At 43.9% G+C, this 19,423-nt stretch overlaps 1 protein-coding gene and 1 non-coding gene across 2 annotated transcripts in view; both read left to right on the top strand.

The window, feature by feature from the left end:
* The window catches only part of SVOPL (SVOP like), a 106,765-nt gene that overhangs the window by 54,710 nt on the left and 32,632 nt on the right, over positions 1-19,423 (top strand). Inside the window, exons 10-13 of the mRNA XM_023190050.3 lie at positions 11,129-11,202; positions 13,225-13,430; positions 14,127-14,238; positions 15,562-15,643. Of these exons, the coding sequence (XP_023045818.2) occupies positions 11,129-11,202; positions 13,225-13,430; positions 14,127-14,238; positions 15,562-15,643 (474 nt within the window). The remainder of the gene's footprint in view (positions 1-11,128; positions 11,203-13,224; positions 13,431-14,126; positions 14,239-15,561; positions 15,644-19,423) is intronic.
* On the top strand, positions 16,421-16,549 carry LOC111524802. Its single transcript, XR_002725873.2, has one exon. It is a non-coding gene; the product is annotated as a small nucleolar RNA SNORA40 (small nucleolar RNA).

Here is a 19,423-nt window from a genome sequence, read left to right as displayed (position 1 = left end):
CTCTTTCTTTCCTTTTTTTCCTTTCTTTCTTTCTTTTCTTTCTTTTCTTTCTTGATGGAGTCTCACTCTGTTGCCCAGGCTGGAGTGCAGTGGCACAATCTTGGCTCACTGCAACGTCCGACTCCCTGATTCAAGCAAGTCTCCTGCCTCAGCCTCCCAAGTAGCTCAGACTACAGGCACCCACCACCACACCCAGCTAATTTTTGTATTTTTAGTAGAGACGAGGTTTCACCATGTTGACCAGGATGGTCTTGATCTCCTGACCTCGTGATCCGTCCGGCGAGGCTGTCTTTTCATTGCCTTCTAGCATATGACTGATTTTTGTCCATGCATTAGTCTTATTACTTGAAGTATTTCTTTAGCCTTATATGGCTTTGGACCTTACAGTTTTTTGTTGTAGTTGTCTAAACTGCAGTTTTTTTATTTAATTTTTTAAATAATTTCAACTTTTATTTAGTTATTTTTTGTGATGGGGTCTCACTCTGTCACCCAGGTTGGAGTGCAGTAGTGCTGTCATAGCTCACTGTAGCCTTGACCTCCCAGGCTCAATCCTCCTACCTCAGCCTCCAGAATAGCTAGGACCACAGGTGTGTGCCACCACACCCAGCTAATTTTTAAATGTCTTGTAAACATAGGGTCTTGCTTTGTTGCTCAGGCAACTCCTGGGGTCAAGCGATCCTCCCTCCTGGGCCTCCCAAAGTTAGGGGATTACAGGTGTGAACCACTATATCCAGCCGACTCTTATTTTAGATTCAGGGGGAGTGTGTGCGGGTTTGTTACCTGGGTCTATTCCCTGATGCTGAGGTTTAGGGTATCATTGAACCTGTCATCCAGGCAGTGAGCATAGTACCCACTTGTTAGTTTTTCAGCCCTTGCCCTTTCCCTCCCTACTCTAGTAGTCCGCAGTGTCTATTGCTGTCCTCTTTATGTCCATGAGTACCCAGTGTTGAGCTCCCACTTAAAAGTGAGAACGTAGGGTATTTGGCTTTCTGTTCCTGCATTAATTTTATTAGGATAATGGACTCCAGCTGCATCCATGTTGCTGTAAAGGACATAATTTCGTTCTTTTCTGTGGCTGCCTTAAAATGTTTAAAAATTTTAAAAAGGCTGGGTGCAGTGGCTCACACCTGTAATCCCAGCACTTTGGGAGGTCGAGGCAGGCGGATCACCTGAGGTCGGGAGTTTCAGACCAGCCTGACCAACATGGAGAAACCCTGACTCTACTGAAAATTCAAAATTAGCCGGGCGTGGTGGCACATGCCTGTAATCCCAGCTACTTGGGAGGCTGAGGCAGGAGAATCGCTTGAACCTGAGAGACAGCGATTGCAGTGAGCCGAGATCGCACCATTGCACTCCAGTTGGGGCAATAAGAGCGAAACTCCATCTCAAAAATAAATACATATAATTTTTTAAAAAAAATCATCGTATTTGAGAATGAAGGGCCTCAAATTCTATTTTCTCTCATGTTAACATATTGAAAGTAGCTTTGGCTAGTATTTTCCATGTGCATTTTTTTCAGCTCTTTATTTTTAACCTTTCTATACTGCTTTGCTTTAAATGTATTTCTTGAGTCCGGGTGTGAGATAGCTCATGTCTGTAATCCCAGCACTTTGGGAGGGTGAGATGAGAAGATCACTTGAGGCCAAGATTTTGAGACCAGCCTGGGAATTAAAACAAGACCCCGCTTTACGCACCTCCGCCGCCCAAAAAAAAAAAAAAAGGCCAGACATAGTGGCGCACACCTGTAGTCCCAACTATTTCAAAGGTTGAGGCAGGAGGGTTGCCTGAGCCCAGGAGGTCGAGGCTGCAGTGAGCTCTGGAGGCTTGAGTCCAGGATGTCAAGGCTGTAGTGAGCTATGATCACACTGCTGTACTGGACCCTGTATTTTAGTAGCCTGGACAACAGAGCGAGACCCTGTCTCAAAAGAAGTATCTCTTGTAAAGCTATAGTTGATTTTTTTCCCCTTTCTTTTCCTTTCTTTTCTTTTTTTCTTTCTCTCTTTTTCATTTTTATTTTTATTTTTGAGAAAGGGTCTCCCTCTGTCGCCCAGGCTGGAGTGCAGAGGCACAGTCTCTGTTCACTGCAACCTCTGCCTCCAGGTTCAAGTGAGTTTCCTACCTCAGCCTCCTAAGTAGCTGGGATTACAGGCACTCGCCACCATGTCCAAATAACTTTTTTTTTAGACGGAGTCTCGCTCTGTGGCCCAGGCTGGAGTGCAGTGGCCGGATCTCAGCTCACTGCCTCCCGGATTTACACCATTCTCCTGCCTCAGCCTCCTGAGTAGCTGGGACTATAGGCGGCTGCCACCTCGCCCGGCTAGTTTTTTTTTTTTTTTTTTGTATTTTTTAGTAGAGACGGGGTTTCACCGTGTTAGCCAGGATGGTCTCAATCTTCTGACCTCATGATCCGCCCATCTCAGCCTCCCAAAGTGCTGGGATTACAGGCTTGAGCCACAGCGCTCGGCCAACTTTTGTTTTTTTGATAGAGACAGGGTTTCACAATGTTGGCCAGGCTGGTCTTGAACTCCTGACCTCATGTGATCCACCCATCTTAGCCTCCCAAAGTGCTGGGATTACAGGCATGAACCACTGCACCCAGTCGATATTCTGTCTTTTGATAATGAGTTGGACCCACTTACCTCTCCTGGCATATTTGGGCTTCTGTTATTTATTTTTATTTATTTATATATTTTTTGAGACAGAATCTTGCTCTGTTGCCTGGGCTGGAATGCAGTGATGGGATCTCGGTTCACTGCAACCTCTGCATCCCGGTTTCAAGCAATTCTCCTGCCTCAGACTGCCAAGTAGCTGGGACTACAGGCATGTGCCACCATGCGCAGTTAACTTTTGTATTTTTTTAGTAGAGGTGGGGTTTTGCCATTTTGGCCAGGCTGGTCTTGAACTCCTGACCTCAGATGATCCACCTGCCTCAGCTTCCCAAAGTGAGGGGGTTACAGGTGTGAGCCACTGTGCCTGGCCTGTTATTTATTTTGTATTTCTTATGTGTGTGCACAGTTTCAGGAAAATATTTTTTTCTTCTGAATCATGTCTTTCCTTTTCTCCTTGACTAACTTCTGTTAGATTGAGTTTGCCTTTCCCTCCCCTGTACTTCCTTTTATTGACTTGGAATTAATGTACTTTCTTTTATTCTAGAGGTAGCCCTTAACTATTGAAAACACTCCTTTATAATATTTAATATTATTTGCTACCTTTATCTGGTAACTGGTTTTTTCTTTCTCCTCTCTCATTTATATGGCTTTGGACCTTAAATTCTTTTTTTTCTTTAAACTGAAATGAAGTTTATTTTATTTTTTCGTAATTTCAACTCTTATTTTAACTATTTTTTGTGATGGGGTCTCACTCTGTTACCCAGGTGGGAGTGCAGTGGTGCAATAGTTCACTGCAATCTTGACCTCCCAAGCTAGACAATACAAGGACATTAAATATGATCTTGCCAATCACTGTTTTCCAAATCTTGTTTGCCCAGGATTTCAGTTACACTTTGTTCATAAGTTTTTCTAAATTGTCATGATTTTGGAGCCAGTATTTATTTATATTTATTAACATTTTTATTGATTTTTGCAGTTTTTATTCCTAAGGAGTTTTTCGCGTCTCCTTTCTATTGTGTTAATTCGGTTTTATTCTTTTTTTTTTTTTGAGGTGGAGTCTCACTCTGCTGCCCAGGCTAGAGCACAGCGGCGCCATCTCGGCTCACTGAAAGCTTCCCTTCCTGGATCCAAGCGATTCTCCTGCTTTAGCCCCTCAAGTAGCTGGGATTACAAGCATGGGCCACCACGCCCACCTAATCTTTGTATTTTAGTAGAGATGGGGTTTCACCATGTTGGCCAAGCTGGTCTTGAACTCCTGACCTCAAGTAATCCACCTGCATTGGCCTTGCAAAGTGCTGGGATTACAGGTGTGAGCCACAATGCCCAGCCAATTTGTTTTATTTTTTATTTATTTAATTTTTTATTTTTTGAGATGGAAGCTTGCTCTCTCACCCAGGCTGGAGTGCAGTGGCGCAGTCTCAACTCACTGCAACCTCCACCTCCCGGGTTCAAGTGATTCTCCTGCCTCAGCCTCCCAAGTAGCTGGGATTACAGGTGTCCGCCACCACGCCTGGCTAGTTTTTGTATTTTTAGTAGAGATGCCATTTCATTATATTGGCCAGGTTGGTCTCGAACTCCTGACCTCAAGTGATCTGCCTGCCTTGGCCTCCCAAAGTGCTGCAATTAGGCTTGAGCCACTGTGTCTGGCTGATTTGGTTTTATTCTTAATATTGAAATGTTAGATCTCTGTGGGTTTAATTGGGTACAAGAAACATGGTACAGATTTAGCTTTGTTATATCCACATGACTAACCAGTTGCTCTGGGGGGTGTGTGTATGTGTATATATATACACGTATATATTATATACACACACGTATATATATACATATATTTATATATATATTTGAGATGGAGTCTCGCTCTGTCACCCAGGCTGGCATGCAGTGGAGTGATCTCAGCTCACTGCAACCTCTGCCTCCTGAGTTCAAGTGTGTCTCATGCTTCAGCCTCCCGAGTAGCTGGGATTACAGGTGTGCACCACCACACCTAACTAATTTTTGTATTTTTAGTAGAGATGGGGTTTCACCATGTTGGCCAGGCTCATCTCAAATTCCTGGCCTCAAGTGATACGCCCACCTCAACTTTCCAAAGTCCTGAGATTACAGGCGTCCACCACCACACCCAGCCCATGATGTATATTTTTTGAATAATCCATTCATTATATATTTGAATCTGTTTTTGAATAATCTGTTCTAATAATAGATTTGTAGATTCAAGTATATATTGGGATTTATTCTATGATAAAGAGCATTTCAAGTTGTTGAGAAAAGGATAGACAGGTCTGATACGATGATGTTTTAATTATAGTGTTTTATAATATACTTTTCATTTCTGATAGGGTCAATTCCCCTGGTCAAACATCTTTTTCAGTATTTTTTCAGGTCTATTTTTCTAGAAAAATTTTGGAGCCACTTTATTAAGATCTACTCCCACCTTTCCCTCAAAATAAATAAATTAATTAAATTAAATAGGCCGGGTGTGGTAGCTCAAGCCTGTAATCCCAGCACTTTGGGAGGCCGAGACGGGCGGATCACGAGGAGATTGAGACCATCCTGGCTAACACAGTGAAACCCCGTCTCTACTAAAAAAATACAAAAACCTAGCCGGGCGAGGTGGCGGGCGCCTGTAGTCCCAGCTACTGTGGAGGCTGAGGCAGGAGAATGGCGTAAACCCGGGAGGCAGAGCTTGCAGTGAGCTGAGATCTGACCACTGCACTTCAGCCTGGGCGACAGAGCGAGACTCCGTCTCAAAATATAAAATAATATAAAATAAAATAAAATAGAATATAATAGAATAAAATCTGGCCAGGTGTGGTGGCTCACACCTGTAATCCCAGTACTTTGGGAGGCTGAGGCAGGTGGGTCACCTGAGGCCAAGAGTTCGAGACCAGCCTGGCCAACGTGATGAAACCCTGTCTTTACTAAAAATACAAAAACTAGCCAGGTTTGGTGGCAGACGCCTGTAATCCCAGCTACTTGAGAGGCTGAGGCATGAGAATCGCTTGAACTTGGGAGGTGGAGGTTGCAGTGAGCCGAGATTACGCCACTGCACTCCCACCTGGGCACCACCATGAAACTCTGTCTCAAAAATAAATAAATAAATAATAAATAAATAAATCCTATGAGAGCTTGAGATTTTGTTGACATTATAGGCTAATAATGTAGTGAGAATCAGTATCTTTATAATACTAGTATTCTTGTCCTGCTGTAAATGTATTTCCCCATTTATTTCTTTTTATTTTCCTCAGCAACATTTTATAACTAACGTCAGTACTGCACATTGCTTATAGAAATGTATTCCTATCCACTTTGTTTTAAAAAATTATTTTGTAGATGAAATCTTAAAAATTATTTTTCAGCCAGGCACAGTGGCTCATGCCTGTAATCCCAGCACTTTGGGAGGCCGAGGCGGGCGAATCACGAAGTCAGGAGTTTGAGACCAGCCTAGCCAACATGGTGAAACCCCATTTCTACTAAAAATACAAAAAATTAGCTGGGCGTAGCGGTGCGTGCCTGTAGTCCCAGCTACTCCCAGCTGCTCGGGAGGCTGAGGCAGGAGAATCGCTTGCATCTGGGAGGTGGAGGTTGCAGTGAGCTGAGATCGCACCACTGCACTCCAGCCCTGGTGACAGAGTGAGACTCTGTTTTAAAAAAAAAAAAAAAAAAAATTTTTTTTCTATCAGATTCATCACTTTTATTTTCTGTGTTGTATGGCTCACTTTTGTGGTGGTTCTCTGAAATATTTTTATAGCTTTATTACTCTCTTAACAGCAGTTGCCAATTTCTTGATTGCTAAATGGCACCCATTTTGATAGAATTTCTTGTGAATTGGTTGAAGAAGCCATTTCCCTGGAGAACAGCAAGAAGCATTTTTAACATGAGTATTAGGCACATTTGGGCATGCGTGTGACCTAAACTAACTGCAAGACTTCACCATCTCCACGTGTTCATCCCTGGTTCCTGCGTACATCCAGCTCCCTACCTTTCTCTCTCCATAGGACATTTATTCTTGGGAGTTGACAAGCGTATAAATCTCATATTTATCAAGTTTAAAACAAAACTCCTGGCCGGGTGTGGTGGTTCACACCTGTAATCCCATTCCTTTGGGAGGCTGGGGCAGGAGGGTTGCTTGAGGCCAGAAGTTCGAGACCAGCCTGGGCAATATAGCACGACCCTACCCCCATCTCTATTCAAAAAGCAAAAGAAAAGTAAAATAAAGCAGAACTCCTCATTTTCCTCCTCCAACCAGCTTTGGTTTCCCCTTTTGAGTCTTTTCATTGTGGCAAAATATGCATAACAAAAAATTTACCACATTAACTTTTTTTTGTTTGTTTGTTTTTCTGAGACGGTTTTGCTCTTGTCGCCCAGGCTGGAGTGCAGTGGTGCAGTCTTGGCTCACTGCAACCACTGCTTCCTGGGTTCAAGTGATTCTCCTGCTGGGATTACAGGCATGCGCCACCACACCCGTCTAATTTTGTGTTTTTAGTAGAGATGGAGTTTCTCCATGTTGGTTAGGCTAGTCTCAAACTACCGACCTCAGGTGATCCACCTGCCTTGGCCTCCCAAAGTGCTGGGATTACAGGCATAAGCCACTGCACCTGGCCCATATTAACTTTTTAAAAAATTTCTGAGACAAGATCTTGCTCTGTCACCCAGGCTGCAGTGCAATGGTGCGATCTTGTCTCACTGCAGCCTGGACCTCCTGGGCTCAAGCCATCCTCCTGCCTAAGCTCCTGAGTAGCTAGAACTACAGGTGTGTGCCACCATGCCTGGCTATTTTTGTACAATTTTTTTGTAGAGACAGGATTTTGACATGTTGCCCTGGCTGGTCTTGAACTCCTGGGCTCAAGCAATCCTCCTACCTCAGCCTCCAAAGTAGTTGACATTGCAGGCGTGAGCCACCATGCCTGGCTAATTTTTTCATTTTTATTTACTTGTTTTTTTAAAAGACAGTGTCTTATTCTGTCATCTGAGCTGGAGTGCAGTGGTGTGACCTTGGTGCATTGCAGCCTCAACCTGCTGAGCTCAAGTGATCCTCTTGCCTCTGCCTCCTGAATAGCTGGGACCATGGGTGCACACCACACACCTGGCTAATTTTTTTTTTTTTTTTAATTATTTTGTTGCAAAAGGGTCTCACTGGCCCAGGCTGGTCTTAAATTTCTGGCCCCAACTGATCCTCCCACTTTGGGCTCCCAAAGTGCTGGGATTACAGACATGAGCCACCGTGCCTGGCCTTAATTTTCTTACTTTTTAGTAGAGATGAGGTCTTGCTATGTTGCTTAGGCTGGTCTCAAATCCTGGCCTCAAGCAGTCCTCTCATCTCTGCCTCCCAAAGTGCTGGGATAATAGGTATGAGCCACCACACCAGACCCCCAGATTTTGATAGGATGAGGAAGGACAGGATCCAAGGATACTAGACATCTGGTAGAATGAGATGGCATCAATGCCAAGGCAGGGAATGAATGCATAACAGGGAGACCAGGAGGTACAGAGAAAAGCTGCTGGTGCACAACCTTGCTGGGGCAGGCAGGACCATGGGAAAGGCTCTTCTGCCCTCAGCTCATGCTCTGTGTCTGAGATGGGTCCATACCAGCAGTGCTACCCACGCCCTGAATCTTTGCATTCTCAGGATCCTATAGCTGCTGTGGGACAAGTGATGTCCGAGTGTCCTACACACAGGCAAGAGGTGGGCTGCCCTGGGTGTTCCTGATTGGTTGCCGAGGACATCACTGATGACAAGTCTTGAATCCCACTACCATCTGGCCTGCATTTTAAGAGTGAGGTGGCGTGTGCTCCATAGTAATGCAAATACCGTGAGCATTCGGTATGCCAAACCTTCCCCATATTCATCATTGTATTTTGGTAAGGTATTCTCACTTGCTTCTGTGGAGTGTTGCCCCCGTTATTATATGTATCTCAAAACCTATGATAATCCTGGAGCAGTGCGTCTGTTTGTTGTGCATTGCTATAAAGGAATACCTGAGACTGGGTAACTGTTAAAAGAGGTTTATTTGGCTCATGGTTCTGCAGACTGTATAAGCATGGCACCAGCCTCTGCAGGGCTTCTGGTGAGGCCTCAGGAAGCCTCTACTCATGACAGAAAGTGAACAGGGAGCAGGCACGTTACATGGTGAGAGAGGGAGCAAGAGAGGTGCCAGGCTCTTTTAAACCAGCTGTCGCATGAACTGGTAGAGTGAGAGCTCACTCATTCCTGCAGGGAGGGCACCAAGCCCTTCATGAGGGATCCGCCCCCATGACCAAAATACCTCCCATAAGGCTCCACCCCCGACGCTGGGGATCACATTTCAACTTGAGACTTGGAGGGGACAAATAACCAAACCATATTAAACAAGAAACCCCAATTTTCTTTCAAAGGATTCAGAATGATTCCATTATACTAGTTTATTTTTAAATTTTGGAAATACACTCTTATGGGTTTGGAGTTCAGAAAGCTACTGTTACAGCATCAGCTTCCTTTTTCCTTCCTACTGAGATACTGACAATCACATCTTGCCCAGCGAAGCAGGGTGGCAGGATGAACTAGTTGCTAGGCAACTATGATTAAAAGAAGGAAGCTATTATGGTTTATAGAGGCTAGAACATAATCTTTAGGTGGCTGTAAAATTCTGATTGTCAATAGTGTAAACAGTAAAAATAGTTGCAAAAAGAAAAAATCTTAGCAGAGATAATTAACTCAAAACCACGGATAACTGTAAGATTATAAGATAGCTGAGTACAACTGTTTTTGGCATGTGCTTCGTAAACTGAATGCAGTAGTTGGAACTCTAGGACTGAAGAGCACTGAGGTCAGAAATAAGTTCTCTCTCCTCTTTCCTCCTCCTTTTTCCTCCCTTCACCATCCTCCCTCCACAATCCCCTATCTCCCATCTTCCCTGCACATTCTCCATCCTTCCTTTCTACCCCTGGCTCCTCTGTCTGGCCTCCTCCCTCCACATCCTACTTCCTCTGCTTTTCCTCTCCTACCTCACCTCTCCCTCCACCTTCTCCATCCTCCGTTCTCCACCTTCCCTCTTCCATCCTTCTGTCCCCTCTTCCTCCTCCTCTCCACTTTTCTTAAGCCTTCAGCTTGTGACCTCCATCTGTCATGCCCATTAAGTGATCTTCTTCAGTCATCTGTTTTTTTTTGGGATGGAGTCTTGCTCTTGTCACCCAGGCCGGAGGGCAGTGGCGTGATCCCGGTTCACTGCAACCTCCACCTCCCGGGTTCAAGCGATTCTCCTGCCTCAGCCTCCCGAGCAGCTGGGATTACAGGTGCATGCCATCACACCTGGCTCAATTTTTTGTATTTTTAGTAGAGGTGGGGTTTTACCATGTTGGCCAGGCTGGTCTTGAACCCCTGACCTCAAGTGATTCACCTGCCTTGGCCTCCCAAAGTGCTTGGATTACAGGTGTGAGCCACCACTCCCAGTCCATCCTTTACTTCTTTTTTTTTTTTGACACAGAGTCTCACTCTGTTGCCCAGGCTGGAGTGCAATGGTGCGATCTACCTGTCTCGGCCTCCCAAAGTGCTGGGATCCCGGTGTCTCTAGAAAGAGACTGTAATCCCAGGTGTATTTCTGCGAAAAGAGCTGTTGGTTTTCAATGGCATGCCCTCATCTGAAGCATTCCCAGCTTTACATAAAAATCGATTACTGTGCCATCAGGTAACTCTTCCTTTTTTTTTTTTTTTTTCCTCTCTTTTTGAGATGGAGTTTCACTTTTGTTGCCCAGACTGGCGTGATCTTGGCTCTCTGCTACCTCCGCCTCCTGGGTTCAAGCGATTCTCCTGCCTCAGCCTCCCAAGTAGCTGGGATTACAGGCATGCTCCACCATGCCCAGCTAATTTTTGTCTTTTTAGTAGAGATGGGCTTTCACCATGTTGGTCAGGCTGGTCTTGAGCTCCCGACCTCAGGTGATCCACTTGCCTCGGCCTCCCAAAGTGCTAGGATTACAGGCGTGAGTCACCACACCCAGCCCATTCTTACTTGTTTTTATCCAAAGGTATTTTTTTATCCATAGTACTATGGACAAGAACTTTTGCTAACTACACCCCTTAGAGACAGAAAAAGAAATTAAGCATTCTGTCCTTTTTCAACTTTATGCCGTTGTTTTCTTAACAAGTCTCATATTCTTTTAATATAAGAGTTTTCGTTTTAATGCTAATTTTAGAAGAATCTCTCATCAGTTTCACAGTTACTTTGCATGTGTCCTCCTACCCTCCCCACCCCCGCACCAGTGCTGGTGAGCAGAGGAAGAGCAAAAGGTTAGGATCTTAAGTTCAGTGAGCTTCGGTTATTGTCAATGATAAGAAAAAGCCAAAAGACAGATCTGGCTGAGACAGATGTGTTTAAAGCAGTTATCTCTGGGTTTGTGTCATCTGTACTCACAGGAGCTGAGTGGTTATCCCAGGCCACCATGCTCCAATATGATTCTCATCTTCTATCATCGAAAACAGTGGAAACCTTCGTTCATCCTTAACCTGCTGAGTATATTCTGTCTCCCTCTTTTCATTACCCCAGGGAAAAAGAGGAAGATTTGCAGACCTATTGGATGCTAAATATTTACGGACCACGTTACAGATCTGGGTCATATGGTAAGAGTGTCATTATTTCAAAACTAGTTTTAAATAGAGGCACTGGGAGGAAGCCTATTTAAGTAAATCTACGTGAGTGCCACTGGGGAGAAAAACATAAGACCAACTCCAAATGTTACAAAGACAAGCAATGTCTTGTCATTCTGCAAACATCACTACCACTAAATAAGTAAATAGATACATATACAGATAGAGGAAAAATCCCTAATTGTCTTCAACCAATTTTAAAATTTTTCTTATGAGCATATGAGCTCACTTCCTAACTTTTGCAGCCTGGTCTTTTTCCTCACCACATGACAGAAACTTGTCCTTTGAAGTCACCCATCATCAAGTCCAATGGCATAGACTCTTGTGGTACCCTCTGTGTTTCATTTCTCTGCAGCATGACCTTGAGTTAGCAAAGATTTTCTAAACAGGATGAAAACATGCCAACTATAAAGGAAAAGATTGATGAGTTTTAATACATTAAATTAGGAACTTAGGAACCGTGTCAAGATATCATGAAGAAGGCTGGGTGTGGTAGCTCACGCCTGTAATCCCAGCACTTTGGGAGACTGAGACAGGCAGATCACCTGAGGTCAGGAGTTCGAGACCAGCCTGGCCAACATGGAGAAACCCTGTTTCCACTAAAAATGCCAAAAAAAGGCCGGGCACGGTGGCTCAAGCCTGTAATCCCAGCACTTTGGGAGGCCGAGGCGGGCGGATCACGAGGTCAGGAGATCAAGACCATCCTGGCTAACATGGTGAAACCCCGTCTCTACTAAAAAAAAATACAAAAAACTAGCTGGGCGAGGTGGCGGGCGCCTGTAGTCCCAGCTACTTGGGAGGCTGAGGCAGGAGAATGGCGTAAACCCGGGAGGCGGAGCTTGCAGTGAGCTGAGATCCGGCCACTGCACTGCAGCCTGGGCGACAGAGCGAGACTCCATCTCAAAAAAAAAAAAAAAAAAAATGCAAAAAAATTAGCTGGGTGTGGTGGTGGGTGCCTGTAATCCCAGCTACTTGGGAGGCCGAGGCAAGAGAATCGCTTGAACCCAGGAGGTGGAAGTTGCAGTGAGCTGAGATTGTGCCACTGCACTCAAGCCTGGGTGACAGAATGAAACTTTGCCTCAAAAAAGAAAAAAAAAAAATCATGAAGAGCCTGAAAGGTAAGCCATCCATGGGAAGAAGAAATTTGCAATGAAGAAATTTCTAGCAAATTATATATATAAACACACACACACACATGCACACACACACACACATACATATATATATATATATATAAAATATGCTATATATTAGATATATAAGTTTTTTAACAGGAAAAAATAGACAACTCAGTTTATTTAAATTTTTAAAAATTTTTTAAGTTTTAAAATTTATTTTATTTTGCTTTTGTAGAATGGGTCTTGCTTTGTTGCCCAGGCTGGTCTGAAACTCCTGGCCTCAAGCAATCTTCCTGCCTTAACCTCCCAAAGTGCTGGGATGACAGGCATGAGCCACCATGCCCGGCCAACAGCCCAGTTTAGAAATAGGCAAGAGACTTGAACAGGCACTTCACCAAAAATGTATACCAGATAAACACATCAAAACATGCTCAACCTTAAAGTCACCAGGGAAATGCAAATTAAAACCCAACAAGATACCATTACAAAGCTGCCAGTCCAAGAGAATGGCTAAAATGAAAAACTGACAATACCAAGGGTTGAGAAGGAGGCAAAGTAACTGGAATTTTCATACACAGCTGACTGGAGTTCAAATTAGTACAGCCACTTTGAAAAACTGGAGGTTTCTATTACAGCTGGAAGTATGTGTATACTATGGCCCAGCAATTCCACTCGTAGATTTACACCCGACAGGCATGTGTGCATCTGTATGATGTGTAAGAAACACTTCCATAAATGCTCTGTGTGGCATCTGAGCCTGACTTTCTGCTCTCTTTGCTTTCCACATGCTGCACGTTCCACTTGGTGTCCCCCCCCCCGACTCATCCTTCAGGTCTGGTGTCAGCGTTTGCTAGTGACGTTCTTTTCCCACTTCCAGGCTTGGAATCTCTTTTGCCTACTATGGGGTTATCCTGGCCAGTGCTGAGCTGCTGGAGCGGGACTTGGTCTGTGGTTCGAAGGCAGACTCTGAGGTGGTGGTGACTGGGGGTGACTCAGGGGAGAGCCAGAGCCCCTGCTACTGCCACATGTTTGCACCCTCTGACTATCGAACCATGATCATCAGCACCATCGGTGAAATTGCTCGTAAGTGTCCCTCTGCATGTCGGGTCTCTGTCTTGGGTGGTGTATGTGCACTTGAGTCTTAGCTGAGAGAAGTGTGATGCTGTGATGCTGCTCCTGCCTAGCAGAACTGAGTAACTCACAAAGTAGTGCTGAAAAATCTCCAATTTGGATTGGTGTTGGCAAGAGAAATCTGGAGGAGTAGAGCTTTGAAGTGCTGTATTCTATCAATTGTAAGGTGTTTTTTTTCGCCCTTACATTTTAACATCTCTGAAATTGGAATGTGGCTTACAATGGCTTGTTAGATTGCAATTGACAGCATTATTTCTATTTTAGTAGACATAAAATGATGGTACTTAAAAATCAATGGCTGAATGTTAAATTGAGCCCATGAAAAAAAATCAAAGGCACCTTGAATTTGATGAAAACATATAAAACACTTAAAATATAGGCCTGGCAAGCTGGCAATCTACAATAGACCTGCATGATATAATAAATATCCTGGGCACCAGTGCTTATAATTCCTGGACCCACGTGGGTAAAGTATATGTAAAAAGTCTTGAAATTGATGACAACGTGACTGGATTTTGGCTGGAATACTCATGAGGTTTGGATGATGTTGCTTCTTTCTGAAACGACAAGGATGAATCCATGCCAGTGTTGCAATATGCCACTTGCCTTCCAAGGTTCCAGAAATTATCTTTACTGTTTGCTTTCTAGTGAATCCTTTAAATATCCTGGGCATCAATTTCCTGGGAAGACGGCTGAGTCTTTCCATTACCATGGGATGCACGGCTTTATTCTTCCTTCTCCTCAACACTTGCACTTCAAGGTATTTTCTGTTTAGTTGCTTCAGGTTTTTTGCAGTGGTTTCTAAATGGAGTCTCCTGACCCATGGTGTTCAGTAGTTTCAGGGACAAGTCCCTTTCACCCAGGAGAGTGGAGAATGGGCTGCTTGTTTGACTACAATGGTCTTGTCTGTTCCCTACTACCCGCGTCCCTCTTCCTACAGACCCCATCTTCCTCCAGCTATCACAGGATAATAGGTGCCAATGATCGTGTACTCACTTTACCTACCAAAACATTGAGGATCGTTATGTAATGCTTCCTGGAGAATCGGGACTCTGGTTGTTTATCACATTATTTGAACCAGTGCCAAGGAAGTTTGGTAATACAGACAGTGTGCTCATTTGTGCCTTCTGCTCATTTCACTCTTAATTTGCAGTCCTGGAGTGACCTGAGCTCTGATGTGTACCATTTATTCTGCAAGTTCTCTGCACTGTTTTCCAGGGGATGATAGCAGCAGGTGTGCTAATTTTTTTTTTTTTTTTTTTCTTTGAGACAGGGTCTCTCACCTTGTCACCCAGGCTGGAATGCAGTAATGCGATCTCAGTTCACTGCAGCCTCCAACTCCTGGGCTCAAGCCAACCTCCTGCCTCAGCCTCTTGAGTAGCTAGGATCACAGGCACACACCACCATGCTGGGTCAACTGAAAAAAAAATCTGGTGGCTCATACCAGTAATCCCAGAACTTTGGGAGGCTGAGGCGGGTATATCACTTGAGCCCAGGAGTTCAAGATCAGCTTAGACAACATGGCAAAACCCCATCTCTACAAAAAATACAAAAATTAGCTGAGTGTGGTTGTTGATGCCTATAGTCCCAGCTACCCAAGAGGCTGAGGTGGGAGGATCACTTGAACCTGAGAGGCTGAGGCTGCAGTGAGCCATGATCGTGCCACTGCACCCCAGGCTGGGTAACAGAGCCAGACTCTGTCTTAAAAAAATAAAGAAAAAAAAAAAGAGTCTTACTATGTTGCTGAGGCTAGTCTTGAATTCCTGGCCTCAAGTGATCTAGCTCCCTCGGCCTCCCAAAGTGCAGGGATTACAGGTGTGAGCCACCGTGCCCAGCAGGTATGCTAATGTGAGGGGCCAGGGTGAATGGCAGCACTGGGGAAAGGAGAGGGCAGCGGGGAGTCAGATTGGAAGGAGGTTTGCTTAAGGACCCCACAATCAGGCCAGCTGAGAAGCAGCACCTCCCTCGGTTTCTGAGTTGTCTGTGGGTGTGTCTTATCATCCGCAGTGCACTTGGAAGTGGGCCACGGGAGGTGGTCCTCCATGCTGCCTTTTATAATTTCTCTCCGCTTCCTGTTTTCTAGTGCCGGCCTGATTGGCTTCCTCTTCATGCTGAGGGCTCTGGTAGCTGCAAACTTCAACACTATCTACATTTACACAGCTGAGGTGAGCTTTCATGCAGGGCTTGCTTACAACAGGGTGTCTAAGGTGAGCTACTTAGGGTGTCCACCCAAAGGTAATGCATCCCTGGTTTCTGTTGACTTTTGATGATTTTCTAAAAACAATCTGTTAAAAAGACACCAGAAGTTTATTTGGTGTGAATTTCCCCTTCCCCGTTCAGTCTGTTGAAAGCCAATCTCTGGAAGACAGGATCTTCTTCCTTTCTTTAAATAGCTTGCGTGTAAAAACCACCTCCTTGCCCTAGCACTAGGCTTCCAGAAGTAATAGGTAGCAACACGTTGCTGTCAAATGTAGAATTTCCTTTCTCTTTTTGAAATTAGAATACATTTTTCACTTTTATTCTTTTGGAAGATCCCTTTCCCTCCATCTGTTATTTGCTGCGTGTAGCTTAAATTTGAATATAATCTTGATTTATTCTGTATTAATGTATTGAATTAATACATCTGTGTGCAAGGTACTGCCTGAGGTAGCTGGAGTTTTCCTCATAAACCTCCCACTTTAAAGAACCAATATTCCTAGAAATGAAACAATATTTGAATAGGGAACTTAACAGTATTTTAACTGGTTTTGTCATTCATTGAGCTACAGGAAACAGTGCTTTAGATACTGATACAGCTGCCTTCAGCTTCATGGCAGGAAATGGGGAAGTCTACTGCGATTAAAGATTTGGCATGTCAAAAACCATTAAACCCACAGAGAAAAGTACTTTTTCTCCCACACAGAGATAAAAATAGAAAGCTATGAGATGTTTGAGTTATACATAATACTTCACTTAGTTCCATGAACAAAATCTAAAGTTGACTTATAGACAGGTACAAAAAAATCAATCCTCTTTTGCAATCCAGAACGCATTGTTCAGTATAAGTTTTACTGCAAATAAGAAGAGGTATTATGATACCTGAGACACTTTAAAATGATTGGAGTATTGATAACCATAAAAGTTGGTTCCAGGCTGGGTGCAGTGGCTCATGCCTGCAATCCCTGAATTTGGGAGGCTGAGGTGGGATAATCACTTGAAGCCAGGAGTTCGAGACCAGCCTGGCAAGGAAACCAAAACCCCATCTCCACAAAAATTAAAAAGTAGCCAGGGGTGGGGGCATGCACCTGTAATTGTAGCTACTTAGGAAAGGGAGGCTGAGGCAGGAGGATTGCTTGAGCGCAGGAGTTGGAGGCTGCAGTGAGTTCTGATAGCACCACTGTACTCCAGCCTGGGCAGCAAAGTTAGACCCTGCCTCTAAATTAAAAAAAAAAAAAAAAGTTTGGTTCTAGGACTATCGAATAGAGAGTTTAAAAGCATAATATATGAGGAAAATCTCAGCTATATCAATTTTGTATTCCAGTTTCATGTTGACTTGATATATCAAGATGACTTTTTGTTTGAAAGGCTTTTATCTTGAGAACATGATGTCTGAGGTTAAAGGTATTGACATATTCCACAGGTCTGTACTCTCCTTGAGCTCTGATAGCTTAGGAATGAATATGATTTGAACTCACGCATATTCACAGAGGGCATCAAATGGAGAACGAGGCAGATTCATCTACTCCAAAATGACCCTAAAGTAAATTGGTTGAATAAATTAGATCCCAAAGATTTTTGGTGAATTTTGAAGTCTTCATCATTATATCCATATTAAAAGGAGTGAAAGAAGCCAAAATAAAAGAATTATGGGCTGACAGGACAACTGGATTAAGTATCAGTTCTATTAAAAAGGGCTACCTTGAAGATCTTTTGACGATAAATTTTACTCCAGCTCTGTAGGGGAACAAAGGTGAACTCGATGGACAGTGGAAGGAATTACAACATGAAATTCCTAGAATAAAAATTAATTGGCTGGGTGCGGTGGCTCACGCCTGTAATCCCAGCACTTTGGGAGGCTGAAGCAGGTGGATCACTTGACGTCAGGAGTTTGAGACCGGCCTGGCCAACATGGTGAAACCCCATTTCTATTAAAAATGCAAAAAGTATCCAGGCATGGTGGTGGGTGCCTGTAATCCCAGCTACTTGGGTGGCTGAGGCAGGAGAATTGTGTGAACCTGGGAGGCAAAGGTTGCAGTGAGTCGAAATCACACCACTGCACTCCAGCCTGGTGACAGACTCAGTCTCAAAAAGAAAAAAAAAAAAAAATTATTGACTTTAAGTAATTTTGCATAGTTAAGAAAATAAGTTTCAATAATTAAAAACAAAAGCAAATCTAAAGTTATTTTGGAAATTTATAAACCAAAAAAATCTATGAGTAACATGGTGTACTTCTAGAATTGCGTTTGAGATGGACGGTCAAACATATTTTGGAATTTGCTCATTTTGAGGGCCATTTCTAAGTATTTTATTTATTTATTTATTTATGTATGTATTTATGTATTTATGTATTTATTTATTTATGAGACCGAGTCTCGCTCTGTCGCCCAGGCTGGAGTGCAGTGGTGCGATCTCAGCTCACCACAAGCTCCACCTCCCGGGTTCATGCCATTCTCCTGCCTCAGCCTCCCGAGTAGCTGGGACTACAGTCGCCCACCACCACACCTGGCTAATTTTTTGTATTTTCGGTAGAGACAGGGTTTCACTGTGTTAGCCAGGATGGTCTTTCTTGATCTCCTGACCTCATTATCCGCCTGCCTCGGCCTCCCAAAGTGCTGGGATTACAGGCGTGAGCCACCACACATGGCCAGTATTTTATTTTTCATATTGTTTTTCAAAAAAGATGTATAACTAAAAATGATAGTTTTCTGTTATTCCACCTTCCAGGTGACTCACAATGTGAACAAAAGACTTTATCAGTATTACAGCAAAGAAGCCACCACCTGAATTCATTATTTTCAGTCATAGCAACTTCATTTTTCAGAAAATAAGAAAGCTCCCCATAAAGATATTCCACCCCCAGACCTTCTCCTGTAAATATAGCAGTGTCCTGTGAGGCGGAAAGCATCTTGCTTTTTGCATTTGACAGATGGTGGCAAAGATGTGGGCAACGAAAGGGGGCTACATGCTTTGCCTTAGAGAGTTGGTAAACCTGTTTTGTCAGTATTTTATAGCACTAAGAACATGTTCCAACATTTTGAGAAACCATTCTTTCCTAGAAAGTATTCTCCCTACAATTCTATTTATTCAATAAGACTTGCTGACTTATTAAACTTCTAGTTCCTTTAAGAATTCTGAATCAATGAAAAACCAATTAGATTTTACTATAAATATCAACAAGTTGCAGCAAGAAAGTAGAATATGGCTGGGCATGGTGGCTCATACCTGTAATCCTAGCACTTTGGGAGGCTGAGGCAGGAAGATGACTTGAGCCCAGGAGTTTGATACCAGTCTGGGCAACATAGCGAGACATTGTCTCTATAAAATAAAAATGTAATAAAATGTTAAAAAGGGCTGGGCATGGTGGCTCACACCTGTAATCCCAACCCTTTGGGAGGCTGAGGCTGGCAGATCACCTAAGGTCAGGAGTTCGAGACCAGCCTGGCCAACATGGAGAGAACCCCCCCCCCCACACACACACACAAACTAAAAATACAAAAATTAGCCAGGTGCGGTGGTGCATGCCTGTAATCCCAGCTACTTGGGAGGCTGAGGCAGGTGAATCGCTTGAACCCAGAAGGTGGATGTTGCAGTGAGCCAAAATTGCACCATTGTGCTCCAGCCTGGGTGACAGAGTGATGAGACTCTGGAGGGAGGGAGGGGGGAAGGAAGGGAGGGGAAGGAAGGGAAGGGAAGGGAAGGGAAGGGAAGGGAGGGAGGGAGGAAGGAAGGAAGGAAGGAAGGAAGGA

This window comes from Piliocolobus tephrosceles, chromosome 8 (assembly GCF_002776525.5).
Source record: "Piliocolobus tephrosceles isolate RC106 chromosome 8, ASM277652v3, whole genome shotgun sequence".
NCBI classification, from domain to species: domain Eukaryota; kingdom Metazoa; phylum Chordata; class Mammalia; order Primates; family Cercopithecidae; genus Piliocolobus; species Piliocolobus tephrosceles.
This window is presented reverse-complemented; position numbering and strand designations above follow the sequence as displayed.